Source organism: Scomber scombrus, chromosome 12 (assembly GCF_963691925.1).
Source record: "Scomber scombrus chromosome 12, fScoSco1.1, whole genome shotgun sequence".
Lineage (NCBI taxonomy): Eukaryota > Metazoa > Chordata > Actinopteri > Scombriformes > Scombridae > Scomber > Scomber scombrus.
In genome coordinates, this window is record NC_084981.1 from 21,737,495 (window position 1) to 21,754,978 (window position 17,484).

The following is a 17,484-nucleotide window of genomic DNA, read 5'->3' on the forward strand; positions in this document are numbered from 1 at the left end:
TCGTAGGAGTTTGACACTCAAGCTATTTTTCCATTATAGTGCACTGGAAAAATAAGTCAAACATATATACAAACATACGGCTGTCAGGTAACCTCCAAGCGTTCAATGTTGCAACTGTTTGACACCAAAATCTGGGCTACAACCTCGGCTTCTCTGCGTGACGTTCCCTTGTTAACCAATAGGAACACCTGGGATTAAGGCCGGTGAGTCCTGAAGACCACCACTGTTGCCTAATCTAAAGGGTGCGCCCAGTACAGCCCCAGCTATCCAAGTAATGTGGATATTACTGGATTCAAGCTGAGTTCACAGTAAACTGTTGCTTGATGAGTCCTCCATGTTTCAAGAGAAGATGTCTTCTTTGTCGAGTTCAGGTGAAGCAGGTCTAGAAATGTCAAAGAGATGCTGCGGAGATCCAGCAGCTGATTTCCTCGCTTTGAGGAGTTGAAGTGCTTCAGTGAGTTGCGCCTCCAGCCCAGACATTCGAACATTTAGGTTCTTGAGGTCGTCCTTCAGCTCCAGCTTTAGCTCCTGAAGTGAAGCCTGAAGTGTTTGCTCTGGGATGGGGTAGAAGGGGTGTCGGGTCTCCGGGGGCTGCACTGGACTGCGGTCCTGCGGGGTCAAGCGGAAGTCACCGACTTTGTCAAGGCGCAGGTCACTTTTGGTGATACCGCTGTCACATGAGTCCGTCTTCTTTAGAGACATCTGTGATTCGTGCCCCTTGGTCCGTTCAGGCAAAGTCTCCATAGACTCGGCTTTAGACACTTTGTTCCAGTTGTCAGTTTTGGCCATTGACTCTTTGAAGCGACCCCAGCCTTTCACTTTGACTGGCTCAGCAACCCGACCTCCCACAAGGGAAACCGGGGGCGGCACCTGCAGCTTCGCCTTGTCTGTAGGAGTACAGTTGGGGGGTGTTGAAGATGAAGGCGTGGAAGATGAGGGTGTTGCTGGGCTTTCTGTTACTGTGACAATGCTGGTAGTAGTAATGGCTGTATTAGCTATAGGGATGTCCACGAACACCTGGCCCTTCTCGATATCATGGTCATCCTCTGGCTTGTCTGTCACCAGGCGGGCTTCTTTCTGCTGTCTAAAGCGCTGGAAGAGTTTTCGTACTGGATGATCTGGTGGCAAGTTCAGAGGGGCTTCATTTTTACGTCTCTGTCGCTCCTCCTCCTCTCGTTTCACATCACTGATCTTTCGGAAGACGATCTACAAGAGAATTTAAAGTTCTTATGATTCATAATAACAATCAGTGTGTGTTTGACAGCACACAAACACATGATATTGTATTGCCTCTGCTTTGAGTCACTTGAGTATAATCAAGTGAACAAATAATAGCATAAAACCAGGGTCAGGTGTGTCTAGTTTGTTGATTGTAGAGTTTATGTGAGGAAGATGTGTTCCAAATTGTGTGTGCTTTGTAAATGCCATCTCAAAGAGGCTATTCCCATGACACAGAGGGAAAGTTCATATCACGCCTCTGGCTTCAGTGTGTGACAACACATTGTTAGCTTGTTATGCAGCTGCTAATGGACAACTGTTTTAAGCATTTGTGTCACCAATTTCTGCTTTACAGTTTTCCTTCTGCATTATGGATTGATGTTGTTTTTGTGCAATGATGATGTCTGTAACTTGGTCTTCTCTCTTCCCAATTAGGCTGTAGTTAAAAAAGATAGGTTCTCAATTTTTCAAGTCTAAAACAAAAAACTGGTGCCAAAATGAACTCACTAACACATTTTAATTGCTGTAATCATTCCTCTTGTTCGTACTGGCCCAGTTAGCATGACCCATACAGCCACAAAGGACACACTTATGGGAAATAAATCATGTTGAAAAAAAATTCCACTTTAAGAAATCTCTTCATAATGCATGTTCAATTTAAGTGATGGGGGAATAACGTCCACAGCCCTTTTAATGTAACAATGTGTTTAAAAGTTTATTTGAAGCTAAAATGTGGATTCAGCCATCTAAATTTGTCAAATCAAGGCAATGTCCTTGAAAGTTACTCTCTCTATTGTGCCAAATTCCCCCTTGTTCAGATCCTTCCACTGCAGCTAAGCAGGAAAACCCTGTCTGTCGAGACACAAAGAGGCTTTTTTTTTATTAAGATGACTAACTGTGGAAGATATCTACTTTATTTGACGAACACAGAGGGCTGAAGCCTCTTATTATATTCACATGCTCAAAATGAGGACTGTGGATTTTGTGGTACATCACTTACACTGAAAGTACATTATGAAGGGATCTTCTAAAGAGAACCTGTTCCATTGTTCATTTGGGTTCTGTTGTTTTGAGACAGACTTGAGAAACTGTGAACCTGTCCTTTAAAGGCTAAATACACTTTTACATTTTTTTTTATCTTGTTAGTATTTAACAACTACAAAAACAAACCATGAGTTAAATATCAATTATGATAGTATAGCACATGGTCTTCAAGGCTGTCTTTAAGACCATCTGCTACTTATAAGCCAAGTTCAGAAGTCCTAAAAGTGCTAAATCAGAACAGTAACTACTACACCTGGCGTGCCAACATATCCATGTCCAAGACAATGAAGACTGTGTGTTACAGTCGAAAACTCTGGGAAAAAAACTGGTAAGTGGACCATGAGTTGGGATAGTTTTACTTATAGCAATCTTTAACATCCAGAACCACATTAGATATACTTATAAAGGAACAACGTGACATTAAATAAAAAACATATCTGCATACCAGCACCTGTAAAGTTCACTAATTAACAGGTTACATCTTGTTTATGTCTTGCATACAAACAAAATTGTCTTTATGTCAAGCTAAACTAACTGGCTGCTGGTTGTAGCGTCATATGTATTGTGCAGATATGAGAGTGGGATCAATCTTTTCATTTAACTCTTGGAAAAAAAGCGAATCAGCCAATTCCCCGAAATATTTCTTTCTTTAACCATTTTCCCTCTATGAGAAAATACTTACTACAAAAAATGCCTGGAAGGAAAAGTGGGGTCATTTTTTCAGTGTTCTGGAGAAGAGACGGGTAGTTAAATGACAAGCAGCTGTCGTGAACAATTTAGAAAGTGGACATTTTATGATAGCTCCAAGTTTGGGCACAATGACTTGCACTGGCACTTTGAAGAAGAAAAAAAAAGTCCAAGCCCACATAGAGAACACATTTTTATCATCTACTATTTTGCCTTTCCTGAGCATGAGGCTGGATTACAATAAGCACAAAATCACTCATTATTTCTGAAAACATCCATTTCTCAGTCCCTGAGCAACTGTGTTATAACAATTTAAACCACTTGAAAGCCGAACGTGTCGTGTGCTGGATTTCCCAAGTCGGAAACACAACCTCACGAGCTCCATTTGAAGGCAGCTTTTGGCTCTTGATTCAATCCATCTCAGGATTTCCCTGCTGTATACATTCAAAAAGTATAGGACCCTTGTGAATAGTAAATTCAATGCAGCAGATGAGATTGCCTCTTCACATGCAGGCAATTTAATCTCAGTTGCAGCCTCTTGGACAGACTAGCCTTATTATGAATGAAGTAATGATTGGTAGCTACAATTGTGTTGTTGATCACAGCTCTTCATTTCTGAATGGAGGATGTGAGAGGGGATTTAATAATATGGTGACAATTTAATGGAAGTGTGTTTTTTGTATGTGCTGTAGTTTGGGTTGTTTAGATGTTTAATATGTTTGACGTCTGACTGTGGTCAGGTGTAAATCTGTTATTACAAAAAAATAAATAAATAAAAAAATCCTGCCATAAATGTAGCAAAAAGATATTTTCTAAAGGAATTATGTGCTCAATATTTTGGTTAGCAGCAATAGCAATAAGTAATAATAAAGAGGAAAGGGAAAGTTATGGGGTCATGTTATGATTTTTTTGATTCTCTATTATTTATATACTGTCATGTCTGTCTATGTTGGATGTTGATGTTAAAGCTACTCTTACCTTTCACACAGCACTAAAAAGCACAAAAACTTGAACAGCAACAACCCTTCCTCCCTCCTTTGTCCCACCCCCGCACTCCCTTCCCCTCTGCGAACGCGCACCATATATATATAGTTTTCTTTTTCCCCGTGGGAGCGGCTGGAGGTGGAAGCCGTGGCCCGCTTTTGTCGGTCATTGTCAGTCGCTACTGTCTGTTTACGGCTATCTCTGTGGATCATGGATGTATTATAATGCCGTGGATCCACAACAGACTCTCTTCCGGGTGGGGGTGTGCGCGATTACGTAATGCGGAAGCGGAAAACAGGCAGGTCGCTCGGCCAATCATATCATTCGGACCGGATGATATGATTGGTGAGAGTTTTCACAGAATATTATGAGAATGGAATAATGATTAGTTTCTATGCCTGGTGGATCTCTCTAACATGTGTGTGCCATTACCTTATCCTGCTCTGAATGCTGCGGTTGCAATGATTTTTTTCTTAATCAAACTGATATCAGATTTTTTGCATACTCATAAAAATGGCTGTTCAATGGGTTGTCCATCTTGTCCACTCACTTAATGTGGATCTTTAAAATTGTACTGATGTATTTGAAAGGTTTCCATTTTGAGTAAAAATTAAATCCTAGCACTACATTTTGTAACGTTATGTAGCTTTCAGGACCAGTAGAGGTCTGTTGAACAGTGTCTTTCAAGAGCTGGCCAATCAGAACAGAGTAGGCTCATCAGGTCTTAAAGAAACAGGAATCAAAACGGCCTGTTTTCAGACAGAAGCTGAACTGAGGGGCTGCATAAAGAGTTTTTTGAACTGTAAAATCATGCAAAGACATTCCAGTAGAGCTCCAGCTTTAGAGGATGTTCTTACCTCCAGATAAATGCTGGCTAGCTGCTTCCCTTTGTTTCCATTCTCCTGTCTAGCTCCACATTTAACTGACAAACATGAGAGTAGTATCGATCTTTGCATCTAACTCTCAGCTAAAGAGAACAAAAAACTGTACCTGTAGAAAGAAAAGCAGTAACTGTACTTGCTCGCTCTTATTACTACATGGTCTCTGTGAACCACATCACAAAAACATGACAGCAATTATAAACTGTCACCATAATATAAAAAGTATAAGATGTCCACATAAAGTACAAGCACTTATTAAAAATAATGGCCTAGCCAGAGGAAGAGTAAAAGATCAGAGGGAGCTGAAAATCTAACTAATCATATTTCATGAAGCAGATAAACAATGGGGAAAAGTTTAAAATCCTTGTTTCATTGTGACATTTTACTGTATATTAAAGGGCTATTACTTAAAATGATTAAATTAAGATATGATTTCATGAAAAGTTTAAGGTATATACATTTAAACCAGATTAATATTAATAAATCATATTTTACATCAACAAAATGTAATTTCTCAGCTTCATACAACAGACTATATAATCAGTTGCCAGTGTTAGGTACAGTTAGAGCTATAATTATATCAGTTTAATACAGCCCTGCAATAAATACAACCATTAAAGTTATGGTTTGTGTTTAAACTGTTTTAGAGAGGTCTTGATTAAACTTCATGGTAACTTAGGAAGCTGTAGATGATTAATTATTTCGAGGTAGACTAAGAAGTGTTTCTAATATTTTGTCTGAGGTCAACAACATATAACATTATGTTAACATCGTCAGTATGACAAACAGCCTTTAAAGCCAATTATACCAACTAACTTGGAACTAAGTATTCTAATAATGTTGATATTGTCAATTTTTTACTTCCTTTCTTTTTGGCCATATTTGTTTATATATATATATATATATATATTTTTTTTTTTTTTTTTTTTTTTTTTTAATTGTGTAAACTTCAACGACAGAATTCATGTAGTTTATTATATTCTAACAACCTCTATGTATACAGCTGTTGTGGAAATGAGGGAGCTGAAATCTTAAGTTTTCCAACATAAAATGTGTTGTGTAAAGGCTGTAAAACCAAATCTGACTGGGTTTATATTTGAGTTCACTGTAAGTTATTTTTATCTTTGATGTTTGAGGAGTCACTCACCCTCTTACGCAAGTTGTAAGTGAGCAGCAGATTTCTTGAGAAGTGGTTGGAGAACGCCGTGTAAAACTCCAGCACCTTCTGCAAGGCATCGCGTTTGATGACGTGCAGGTCACAGTAGGTCAGGGCACGGACGTTGGCGCAGGCTTGAGCGAGAGTCACTTCTTTCCAGAAAACATCTCCAAATACATCTCCCTTACCTGCGGAAGGAGGGCAGAAATTAAGTCTGTCTCGACCAAATGAAAGAGACTAGTACCTTGATTAAAATTATGGATTACTCTGGGTTTGAACATTGTTGGAAATATTTAGGATAATGTGGTTTGACACCCCAACAAATATCATATAACATATGCCTTGTCATTTTAAGACAGTTTAAGGTGAAAAGTTACATATTGTAGCTTTAATAGATACTCATGGCTTTCTCACTGTCTAATAAGCCCTCATGCCTGTGGTTAAGTGATTTATTAAAGCATATGTCCACATTTTTCAAGTCTTTGTTAAAGTAATATTCACATGCCCCTATGTAAATTGAAAGAGATATTGGTTGCTGTAATGGTTCCTCCTCTCAGTGCTGGAAAACCATTTCAATGTCAGTGATGGGGAACAACATCCACAATCCTCTTTCTGTCCAAAAATGCACTCAGACATTCAGTCAAAGCCAAAACATTTTATGTTATACTAGAAGTTTTATAGTAAAAGGCTGTATCTTTAGAAGATTCCCACTTTAGCTATGCAGCTTCATATTAACTTCAGCTGAACTCTAGAAGTTATTTTTAAACAGAATAAGGACTGTAGATGTTGTACCCCATCAATCTCAAAGCACTTTTTAAATTGAAAGTGCTTTGAGAGGAGATCTCTTCACTGCCAGTATGGACAAGAGTAACAAAAAAAGTATTTTATTTGGACATGTGCATTGTATAAAAATGGACTTTAAAACCTTGAATATCCTTTTACCACTAATAAAACCAGTAGTTACACTGTATAAACCCTTTTGCAAAGGATGTGCTATTAAAAAATTATCCTAATTCTATATCACCCATATAATTACTTGATTTTGCCCCACATGCTGTCACACTCTGCTTGTTTATAGTTTTAAGTGAATTGAACCCTAAAATGCAAGTAATAAATCATTCTGAGGTGTTCAATAGGTAATTAATGAGACACTAAACGAAGGGAAAAACATATTTCTCTGTCAGAATCCTTCATTTTCTGTATCAGGGCACCTCAGAGTGAAATATCAGAGTTAAAAGATAACAGCATACAGTTACCTGCAGCTAAATATAGGTTGCACATTGAATGGTGTTTAACCTGTTGACCAGGACAATATTTGCACAGTTTTTATAGACACTTGACACGTGGTATAAAAAAGTCTGTAGCACATTAGATAATTTAAGTATTTGTAAGCACTCAACATACTGTCACTTGTGCAGCACAGTCAGAGCTAACCACACCAGTGAGTCATCGAGGGTGCTACTTGAAGTCTGAAAGACTCGACATGGCCATAAAACAACATAAAACCACTAAGTATATTATGACTCAACACAATTAACATCTAAATCAACAGCTCCTCATACACGATGACTGTAGAAAATATTCATGAATCTGATTTAATGTGTCTGAAATGTGTCTGATTACTTCTATGAACCGCTTGATGACAACCTGAATAAAATGCAGCCTACGACAGAAAATAATTAAGCATTCAAGTTGCAAAAAGAATGAATAACCCTTTCGCTGACACATAGATGAGTTACAGTGATAAATAAGATTTAGAGCTGCTGCTTTACGGTTTACTTTACAGGTTGTTTCTTTTCCACAGTGCCATTAGGATGTTTATGGGTGATGTTAATGTGATTCATAACAGTAACTTGTTTCTCACTTGGGGCTCCTTTACAATCTTCGTCTTGGTCAATGGTATCAGCTTGACAGTATATTGCTTGTTGGATGAAGGAAGTTATTGACGAAAAACAGCCAAGATGGTTTCTCTGGGGTTGCCAGAGTATCCATTATGCAATCAATTATTTGGCAAAATAATGGATGAAGTTTTAAAAAGCAAATACTCTTCTGGGATTTAACTGAATTGGCATAAGCAAAGATAAAGCTCCTCTCTTTTGTATCTTGATAAAGTAGATAGAGATAACTACAGTAAGCTAATTTCTTCAACAACATTAAGGTGTGATGGAAGAGCGAACGGGCAAATTAGTGACACTTTTTCCACAAAAAGATAAGATGCAGGTGCAGCCGGATCACCCACATTCACATGTTAAATAGCTTTTGTCTTTATTTATCACAGTTATTGATCCTGACCTTTTGCACACCAAGCTTGTTGCTGTCTGTGCACCACTTACTTGACATTCTCCTCAAATGGAAAAAAAACACTTCATTTAAGTCACACAAATGCTGAGAACACCACTCAAGGCTCAGCTAGATATTTATAATAAGACTTTTTTAATACAATCGGGGAGCTTATTGTACTGTGTGCATGCTATTTTGTGTGTATTTAAAAAATGTAAGTGTTTATTTGTGTTAAAAAAAACCTCAAAAAATATATAAACAGTAATTTTGTTCGTGCAGGATTGTGTTTGTTTAATACTGATTCATGAGGGCTTTATTTACAGACCACAGTTAAAAAAATGTGTGAGCCGTCCTGAAGAGGATTTGTGGTTTTCTTAAGATTGAAACTAAGATCAAGTTGGCCGAGCGTATTCAAAATCTTTCTGAGAGGATCATGTGTCTGTGTTCAAATCCCGAGTTCATGACTCAGCAGACAGCGATCCCCAAAGGGCTCAGCTTTCACTGCAGTCAGAAACATTTTAGAAAGTGCTGCTGCACAGAAATGAAAAAGGGGGATTTAAAATAAGTCCTCTAACAAATAAAATGTTGTACTATGATGCAAAAACATTTTCTTACAACAGTGCCCGCAGAAAGTTTCTCTGAAGAATCTGTCTGCTGTCGTCAATGCCCAGTCTTTTGGTGTTGCTGGGACTCTCAGATGATGAATTCAGTTACGGGCAAAATAGCAGCAAATCTGCATCTTGTATTTTTGGTTCCAGTTGTATTTTAAAAGAGACCAATTATATATATATATACAAACAAACCATAAATTTATATTCTGAAAAAACAGGGCAGATCTGGGTCAGGTACTTTGGCAGTCAGTAGATGAGAAGCCTTGACTGCCTCTTTCATCAATAAAGTGATTAATTCCATTATGTATTATATCAATCTTCTGATTAGATATGATATGAAACAATTAGTTCATTAGCCAATGCTTATAGCTGATCAACAGAAAACAAATCGTCAATTATTCTAATAATAGAAATAATCATTTCAGTTATGTTTCAAGCAAAAATTGTGGGGGAAAAAGTTTATTTTCAGCTTCTCAAATGCAAACATTTGTTGATTTTCTTTGTCTGTATGATTGTAAACTGAATATCTTTGGGTTTTGGACTATTGAGGATGTCATCTTGGGATCTGGAAAGTTGTGATGGGGGATATTTTCCTTCATTTTGTGACAAAATGGAATCAATAAATTGAAAAGATAATTGACAGATTAGTCGATAAAGAAAGTTATCAGAAGTCCTGGTTGCATGAAGTTATTTAAGCACACATGATCACAACTATGTAAAGAAAAAAATATTATAATATTATGTAACCAGTATGGCAAAACACTTTTATGTGTCAGGAATATTTACAAAAAGAAGAAATTAAGTCCTTAAAGTGAAACACATTAAATCAAAAGCACATAGTGACTTTTACTCTAAACTCTTAACATGTTTAGAGAGAAAAACAACACTGAATAAAAGTGCTCAACTCACCTAAAATGGCCACCACCTCATCATCCTGAATAACCTCCAGCGATCCAGACACCACAAAACAGAGGCTGTCCACACTTTCACCAGCGTGGTAGATGAGATCACCAGGCGCACAGTGGATGGTCTGAAACTCCATGGCCAACGCTCTGAGACACCCGTCGCTGGCCAGCCGGAAAGCTGGATGCTCTTTAAAAACCTTCCGGTTGAGATGAACGCAAATATCTGCTCTCATGTCCTTTGGACAAATCTGCAACACCTGGAAAAGCAAAGATTGCAAAGATAAAAAGTCTGACTGATACTGAAGGACATGTCCTCTGTATTCTTGGATTTTGGGTTTTAAGGATCTGAGAGAGGATTTATACTCTACAATTACTCATAAATGACACATGGTGAGTTTAAAAAAATTATGTCTGATAATCAATATTCTTAAATCTGACAAATAAATGTAATAAATAACAAAAAATATAGGGATTTTGGTTTTTCTCCACCCAAAATGTCAAAATGTGTCCCTTACAATGTGGTTCTGGCTTTGAAATAGCATGTAGACACTTGTGGGAAAAGATCAGATTTACAGAAAATATATTTTCAGTTGAATAAATAGATAAAAGGTGAACAATTTTGAATCATGTCCTCAATATTTCTAAGATCTGGGTTTTAGTCCTGTGCTGGTGGACGGACTTCAATACATTTTAACCTTATTCATCACATTCAAGACTCGGTCAAGTGTGAACAAACAATGCCAGGGGGAAAAAAGGACAAGAGAAGTTATTAAGTGGACCTTGAGCTGCGATTGTTTTGTGAAAGGACAGGAGGAGGAAACTTAATGAAAATGCAAGACTCTGGTAGACCTTTATCTGTAGTCACATTTTATATATATATATATTTATATATTCAAAGTATGTCCACTGTGATCTATGTTTCATGTTGGAGTTTCACATGAAGGTCACATGGAAGCTGCGACCGGTTCAGAGTCCAGCTGCCTCTCTGCTGAGTGTCACTGAGTGGCAGCATGTTGTTCAAGTACACCTAATCAACAGGATGCCAGGCCGTCGCATGGCTCTGCCTTTAAAACAAATCTCTTTGAAGATGAATGTCAAGCAGAGAGGGATTATGTGCCATTTTTAGACCCTTTAGTGTGGCCTTAAGCCAAACAAATAAATGATATACAGTAGTTGATGCAGCACAAGATTACCACCTGAAGAGGAACACAATAAGAAGCACCATTTGATCACTTAATGGAGAAATACTTGCTTAGTTAGACATTATATTTCTAATTTAAGGTGATAAACTAAAACTATTTCCATGATTGGATTTTGGAAAGGTAGATTCAAACCCACAAGTGATACAATGTGGCTTTAAAATCAACCAGACCATAAGTTGAATGTATCTGCTTTCATGTATGATTTCCACTTCCACTGCAATCAATTTAGCATCATCTGAATTCAGTAGGATGGCTGCCATCACTGTCTGCTTTTCAAAACAATCATTGCATTACTTTTACAAAACAAGTTGACAATGAAAACCCTGAACTGGAAACAAATGAAGCAGTTTTACAGTGGCACATTAGAGGAATCGTTTAGGAAAAATGCTTGTTTGCTGAGAAGATAGATTTTAGACATTTTAAAGCATTTACTAACTTTTGGACAATGCAGCCTACAGATTTGCGTACCTTTTCAGTGTCTATACCCCGTGACATGGACCAGGTTGATGCAATGTAGTCCATGACCCTTTCGCTCAAGCCCTTGGGCACCTGGTAGAGCTTGAGGAAGTCCCGGACGCTGTTCAGCATTTCATGATAACGGTTCGTGTTGGCGTACATCTGCTGGAAGATTGTCGTTACGTTACCAAAGATGGTGGCATAAAGAAGGGCTGCGGAAAGATGGAGAAGAGGAAAAGGATAGTTTGAGCATATGAAGTGTCATCAAACAATCTGTGTTGGTCTTGAAGATAAATTACCACTACATGTACTGTAACTTTACTCAGTCACACAAGTTGGGCCAAATTTGTGTAATAATTACAATAATTATAATTACAAAATATTTGAAAAGTTTTGTCTGGTGGTTGGCTGTGTTGACATCATATAGAAAGACATTTAAAGGGACGGAAAGATGCAAATAATGTGTGACTATGAGTGAAATCCTTCCGTCATTGATTTTTCAGAAAATGATCTACATTCACTTCTCAGCTCATCACGTGGATCAGTAGGTTTTGAAATATTTATTGAAGGCATATTAAAGCAAGAGCACAATGTTGTAGGAGTATTTAACATGAACATACATTGTACTTAAGGATATGTAAAAAAATTTTTTAAAAAAATCAGGAGAAAAAAAAACTCACTTGACAGGACATTGACAATTTTTATGAGGACACAAATTTTCCCAAGGCTGGGTCTTTAAAAAAATCCACAATTTGAGTTTGTGTAGTTTCATCCTACTAACTTGTCTTATGATAGAGGAATTATAGAAAAGAAAAAGACAGCATATAGCGGTGCATCTCGGACGTGGTTGGTTTGTTGAACCGGTGTAACAGCTGGCGTGTGCGTGGATCAAAGCTATCAGATGCCTGCTCAGTGTGTGTAGTGTTCTCCTGGCAATCGAGCCCTAATTAGCCCTGCTACAAGGGACGGAGAGGAAACATGCCAGCCACACATTTCAATTATCTTCAGATGATGACAGTAACCTGTGCATGTGTTTGTGTATCATGTTTGTTTGGGGTTTTTTTTATGATGCTCAATCAAAGTGTTGGGAAATTGCACAGGGAATAATACTAATAAAAAGAAAAGCTATCAAAATTCCTTAAGGTCGAGGATAACTGCAACTTTCATCTTTTCATCACTAGAGCTTAATGGTACCGCAGCGTTATTAAGCGTTACAGTGTACCAGAGCTGTTTACAAGTCATTTTTTACAAGTCCAAGTCAAGTCTCAAGTCTTTGAGCTAGAGTCCAAGTCAAGTCTCAAGTCTTTGAGGATCAAGTCCAAGTCAAGTCTCAAGTCTCTGGTCAAGAGTCCGAGTCAAGTCTCAAGTCTCTCGCCAACACTAAATCAAATTCAAATTCTGACCTTAGAGCTGTACAATCTTTCATCCTGATCAGTTAGCCTTGCGAGCACCTGCCCATGTCTGTTTTTGTGGTGTTTTAACTGTCTGCTGTCACTGAAGTTTGTATGTATGTATCTGTTTGTATGTTGAGATGCCCTCTCCTGAGACTGGAACCAAATCTACCTTCGGCTATTACCTTGACCTAGACCTTGATATAGGACAGTATGAAAATGTATCAATTGTAGGTTCACTATAGAGAATCTACTGCAATGTGATGTGAAGAAACACACACTAAGAATTATTTCAATTCCATAACTGTTTTTTCTTCAACAAAAAAATAATTATTTTAACAATGTTGTAAAATATAACAAAATGAACAAAACATGAACATCACAGAAACACTGCACTGCAGTTTAACACTGTGGTACAAACACACCTTTTATCTGCTGCTTAACACAACACACAGCAGGGAATGTGTGGGGATATTATAAAATATATATAAAATGACCATAGTTAACGCAACGTTGTGTTTTTTAATAATTAGCAGCGGAGCCACTAAGTTAGTGGCACTAAATAACGGAGTTGCGGTGGTTTCCTGTCTGAGCTTTCAAAATAAAACCTTTGCTATTGTGCGCTTCTTATTATTATTAACAAACAAATTTGGGGCTTGTCAATTACGGGAGAAATGACGGGAGGCGGCGGGAGATGGGTTCGAAATATGGGAGAACCAGGGAAAAACGGGAGTGTGAAGGCATTGTATCCAAACGTAATGATCTGAGGCACTCCTGCTGAACTTGTCGCACTCGCCATTGTCAATGTCTGATACTGAAGATGCGCGCTTCACACACGGTGCATGCGCGTGGCATGACGTTGGTGTTTACATCTAGCTCAGAGCCAGAGATCGTACAAAAAGATGAATGACAGATAAATAATGAGAATAATAATAATAACATGAAATAAAGGTGGTTCGCGAGTCTCGAGCCTCGAGTCGAAGTCAAGTCTGAAGTCTTTTGAGGTCGAGTCCAAGTCGAGTCTGAAGTCACAGTTTAGTGAGACTTAAGTGCAACTCGAGTCCGAGTCGCGAGTCCGAGTCCCCAGCTCTGCAGTGTACGGCTGTTTTTTATTATCACCTAATGTGTTTTTATTTGTAACATATTCTCAGCACTGCACATTTTGTAGGCATCAAAATCAGAAAGCTGACGGGTCAAGAAGGGTTTGTTTTTTTTTAAAAGGTCTGAGCCCACTGAATCTAAGATGTTTTGACAGTCGTCTCTTTTCGATGGCTACCTCGAGCTTGAGCACAGATGGCAACTCTCAATTCTCTGATAAGCAGAAAATGCTGTAACAAAGGAAACTCAATCAGTCCCTTTGGAAAACGGAGCTTCATCTAGTCCCTGACATTACTTTCTACTTGCTGACGTACACAACTTTGTCGCAGCGTTGCTCAGCATACAACAGCTGGTTTGTTTGAAGGTAGTTAAAAGACAGTTGTCAGAAACTCGAGCCCCGGGCCAGCAGTTGCTATAGAAACAAGACATATGCATGGTACTACCCCCCCCCCCCCCCCCCAACAACTCCCTTCCCCATGCCAACCCCCCCCCCCACTCCCAGTCCCTCGTCACACTGTGATCTTCTACTGCCAGCACCGATCCAGTGCTGATGGTAAAAATAGAACAGTATCAGGGCATCCATATTTCATAGAGAACAGCCACGAACTACAGTAGATTGCATCTACAACTGAATCCCCCCGAGACTGTCTGGCTTTTAAGATGATTTGTATCTCACAACAAAAAATGTAAAACAGAGACAAGTGTGCAGATGAGTTTTTCCGATTCTCCTGAGGTTGTATTCATAAAACTGAACAGCCAAAAGGTATAGAGAGAGAGTGAGGGGATAATCATACTCTCGTCTCAGGGTTCAGACTGTGGCTGCTGAAAAAAGTACAACAGAGGTGAAGAGTGATTGCAGAGGGATCGGAGGGAGTGCTGTGCTAAATTGATGTGGCAGTGTCAGTTATTGCTCCGAGGTGTTGCTCTTCATGTGCAGTCACACATAATGACACCGCGTGGTATACTGTATTATGAGCCACACAACAAGCAGAAGGTGCCTTATAAATGTTTCAAACTGAGATGCGAAAAGAAGAAGGACATGCTGTGAAAATCTGCTTCCTTCTTAGCAGATTATTGTTAGTTAGTTAGTGAGGGAAGCTTTATTAACAAAATAACAATCCAGTCAATGTTAATTAGGTCGACAGTTCTGTGTGTTGTTAAACCAGAAGAGGTGACATATATAGACATTATTCATACTATTAGGGAAATGGGAAACTTCACAGCTGTGAATATGATGATTTCTTGAAACTAGGGCACCTATGTAGAAGAAACATGCAGGGTTTTTTTTTTTAAATTGGTGTTTTATGACTAGAGAAAACTGTGAAAAAGGCTGTAGATTTCCCATACCACTCTTAAATCCTACAATATGCGTTTCACATGTCCAATCCACTACTGATAGTGTGTTTATGGCACACAGGTGAAAAGTACATTTCCAGCGACCGGTTAGCAGAGGTAAAGTTAGTGAGCAGTTTTTCTTTACTGAGGCTTATTTTCATTTACAATGTTTTTTTTACTCATTGAGTCTGAGTTTATCGTACCGGTGTGTGAGAATCATAAAACTAATGGCGCACAGGAGTCAGGTTTGTGGCTCATTGCAAACTTACTGACACACAAGCCAGAATGCTACCAGAGCTGCCGGTGGACAGTCAATAAACCTCCCAGTGTGCCGTCTCCATTTCAGCTTAGTTTGGGGAACAATCGTGATCGGATGAAGGTTTGAAAAACTGCAACCAAACAGTGTTTCTTTTTCATCATTTTGGACAAAAGGGAGCCATAAGTTACAGGTAACGCAGTCACTGATGTGCTGTTATCTATTCAGAGTTCAAATCTGATATATTCTGTCAGAAAATAGTTAAACAAGTCAGGTTTAAAAAGCATCACTAATTCTGTCCGATTCCACAGCACTATATTCAGCCTCATAATTCGTAATAGTGGTGTGACATCTTTGCTCCGACATTATATTATAAAGCTAATTGTTTTTTGTTTTGGATTCGATTTTTGGGTCCACCTAAGGCTCAATATTCTCTGGTTCGTTGTCAGTAGAATCACAGATTTAACCTCAGGATGCGGTTGTAACGTCGCTCTAGTGGTCACTTCCTCCTTCACACTCTGTCTGATTCCACAGCACAATATTCAGCCAAATATCATGAAGCTGGGCTGTAATTCTTTCTGTGCCTCCAATTATGTCCCTGTGCACATCAACAACTGCAGGTTTTTTTCACATTATATCCCCAATTAGGAGAGATAAGGTCGAAAATCAACAAAAAAATCCTTTAATTAAATTTTTCTAAATTTTTAATGACATTACATTTAAATTATATTTTCCTTTTTAATTTTTTTCAGATGTTGACATATTTGAACTGCCAGTAAGCCCACACTCTTGTTAGAAATGCTCCACTAAACTCTGTCTCAGTGTCTCTATCTCAGAGGAGTATCCTTCTTATTCGTTGTTTCAGCTGTGTTTTGTTTTCATGAGGCGTTTCAGAAATATTGAGAACTTCAGTGTGATGCATCACGCTCCAGTAAATCTTAATAATTCAGCACAATATCACACAGCAGACTGAGGTAATGAGTCCAATGAAGGCAAGAACAGCAGCTCCTTCTGTACTGCATGACACTGTATTAAAGTAGACGTTTACGGGCTGAAAAAGAAACTGACAGACTGACAAAAGCTACAGAGACGTTTTTAAAAAGCTTTAAAAACGTACTTTTTTACATTGTATGAATGTGACATACATTCACACAGCATACTGTATCAATGTATTTAGTTTATTTCAGTTTTACTAGCTGTGATTCTTTGTAGTTACTCAGTAAATCCATAAGAAACTTTTTATATTTTTTGCAGCAGTTTGGTGATGTGTTCAATGACGGCTGCTAAGAACAGTCAATCTGAGCTTTGTAAGCGGGATTGAAAACATCACCTTCCTTCACCAGAGCCAGAAAAACTGTGACAGAAAAATCATCAAATCGCAACAAGCACAGACAGGATTGACGCAGATGTCCAGATTGCTGCAAGTTGATGTAGACAAAAACAACTCTTAAGTCAGCATATTTCCTCAATTAATATGACAAAAGTTAAGTTGACCTCCCCTAACAACCGCTACTGCTAAATGCTCCTGTGTGAGATGAATTAATGAAGTGAAAACAAAAATTCAATTCAGTCTCATTATCAGGCTGGATGCTGCTTTGTGAGAGACATTTCATGCTGGAAAATTGACGTTTCCTTTTTATTTTCATTTCAAAAGTTTACAAAAAAGTAAAGACTGTCAGATGTTTTTTTGATGAATTGATGATAAATTAACTCTGAAACATTAATGACACATTTTATCATCAATCTCATCTCTCATCTCTCAATTATATTTAAATATCATATATCCTGGCATGAGAATGTGAATAAATGTTTAAAAATATTATGGTATAAACTAAAATTTCCCAGAAATGAAAGTGTTCCCTATCTACAGAAGAGTTGGTAGAAAGCTCTGAATAAGCCTTTGAGAACAGAGGTTTATGGTAGTTTAAATAAAAGTGCAGTCAGCGTTGGTGACATTAGAAAATTATTCAACCTGAGCGG

At 38.2% G+C, this 17,484-nt stretch overlaps 1 protein-coding gene across 1 annotated transcript in view; it reads right to left on the bottom strand.

The window, feature by feature from the left end:
- Nucleotides 1-339: 339 nt before the first annotated feature.
- The window catches only part of kcnh1a (potassium voltage-gated channel, subfamily H (eag-related), member 1a), a 41,979-nt gene continuing 24,834 nt past the window's right edge, over nucleotides 340-17,484 (bottom strand). Inside the window, exons 9-12 of the mRNA XM_062430104.1 lie at nucleotides 11,437-11,636; nucleotides 9,771-10,023; nucleotides 5,962-6,158; nucleotides 340-1,206 (exon numbers count right to left, since the gene is read on the bottom strand). Coding sequence (XP_062286088.1) covers nucleotides 340-1,206; nucleotides 5,962-6,158; nucleotides 9,771-10,023; nucleotides 11,437-11,636 — 1,517 coding nt within the window. The remainder of the gene's footprint in view (nucleotides 1,207-5,961; nucleotides 6,159-9,770; nucleotides 10,024-11,436; nucleotides 11,637-17,484) is intronic.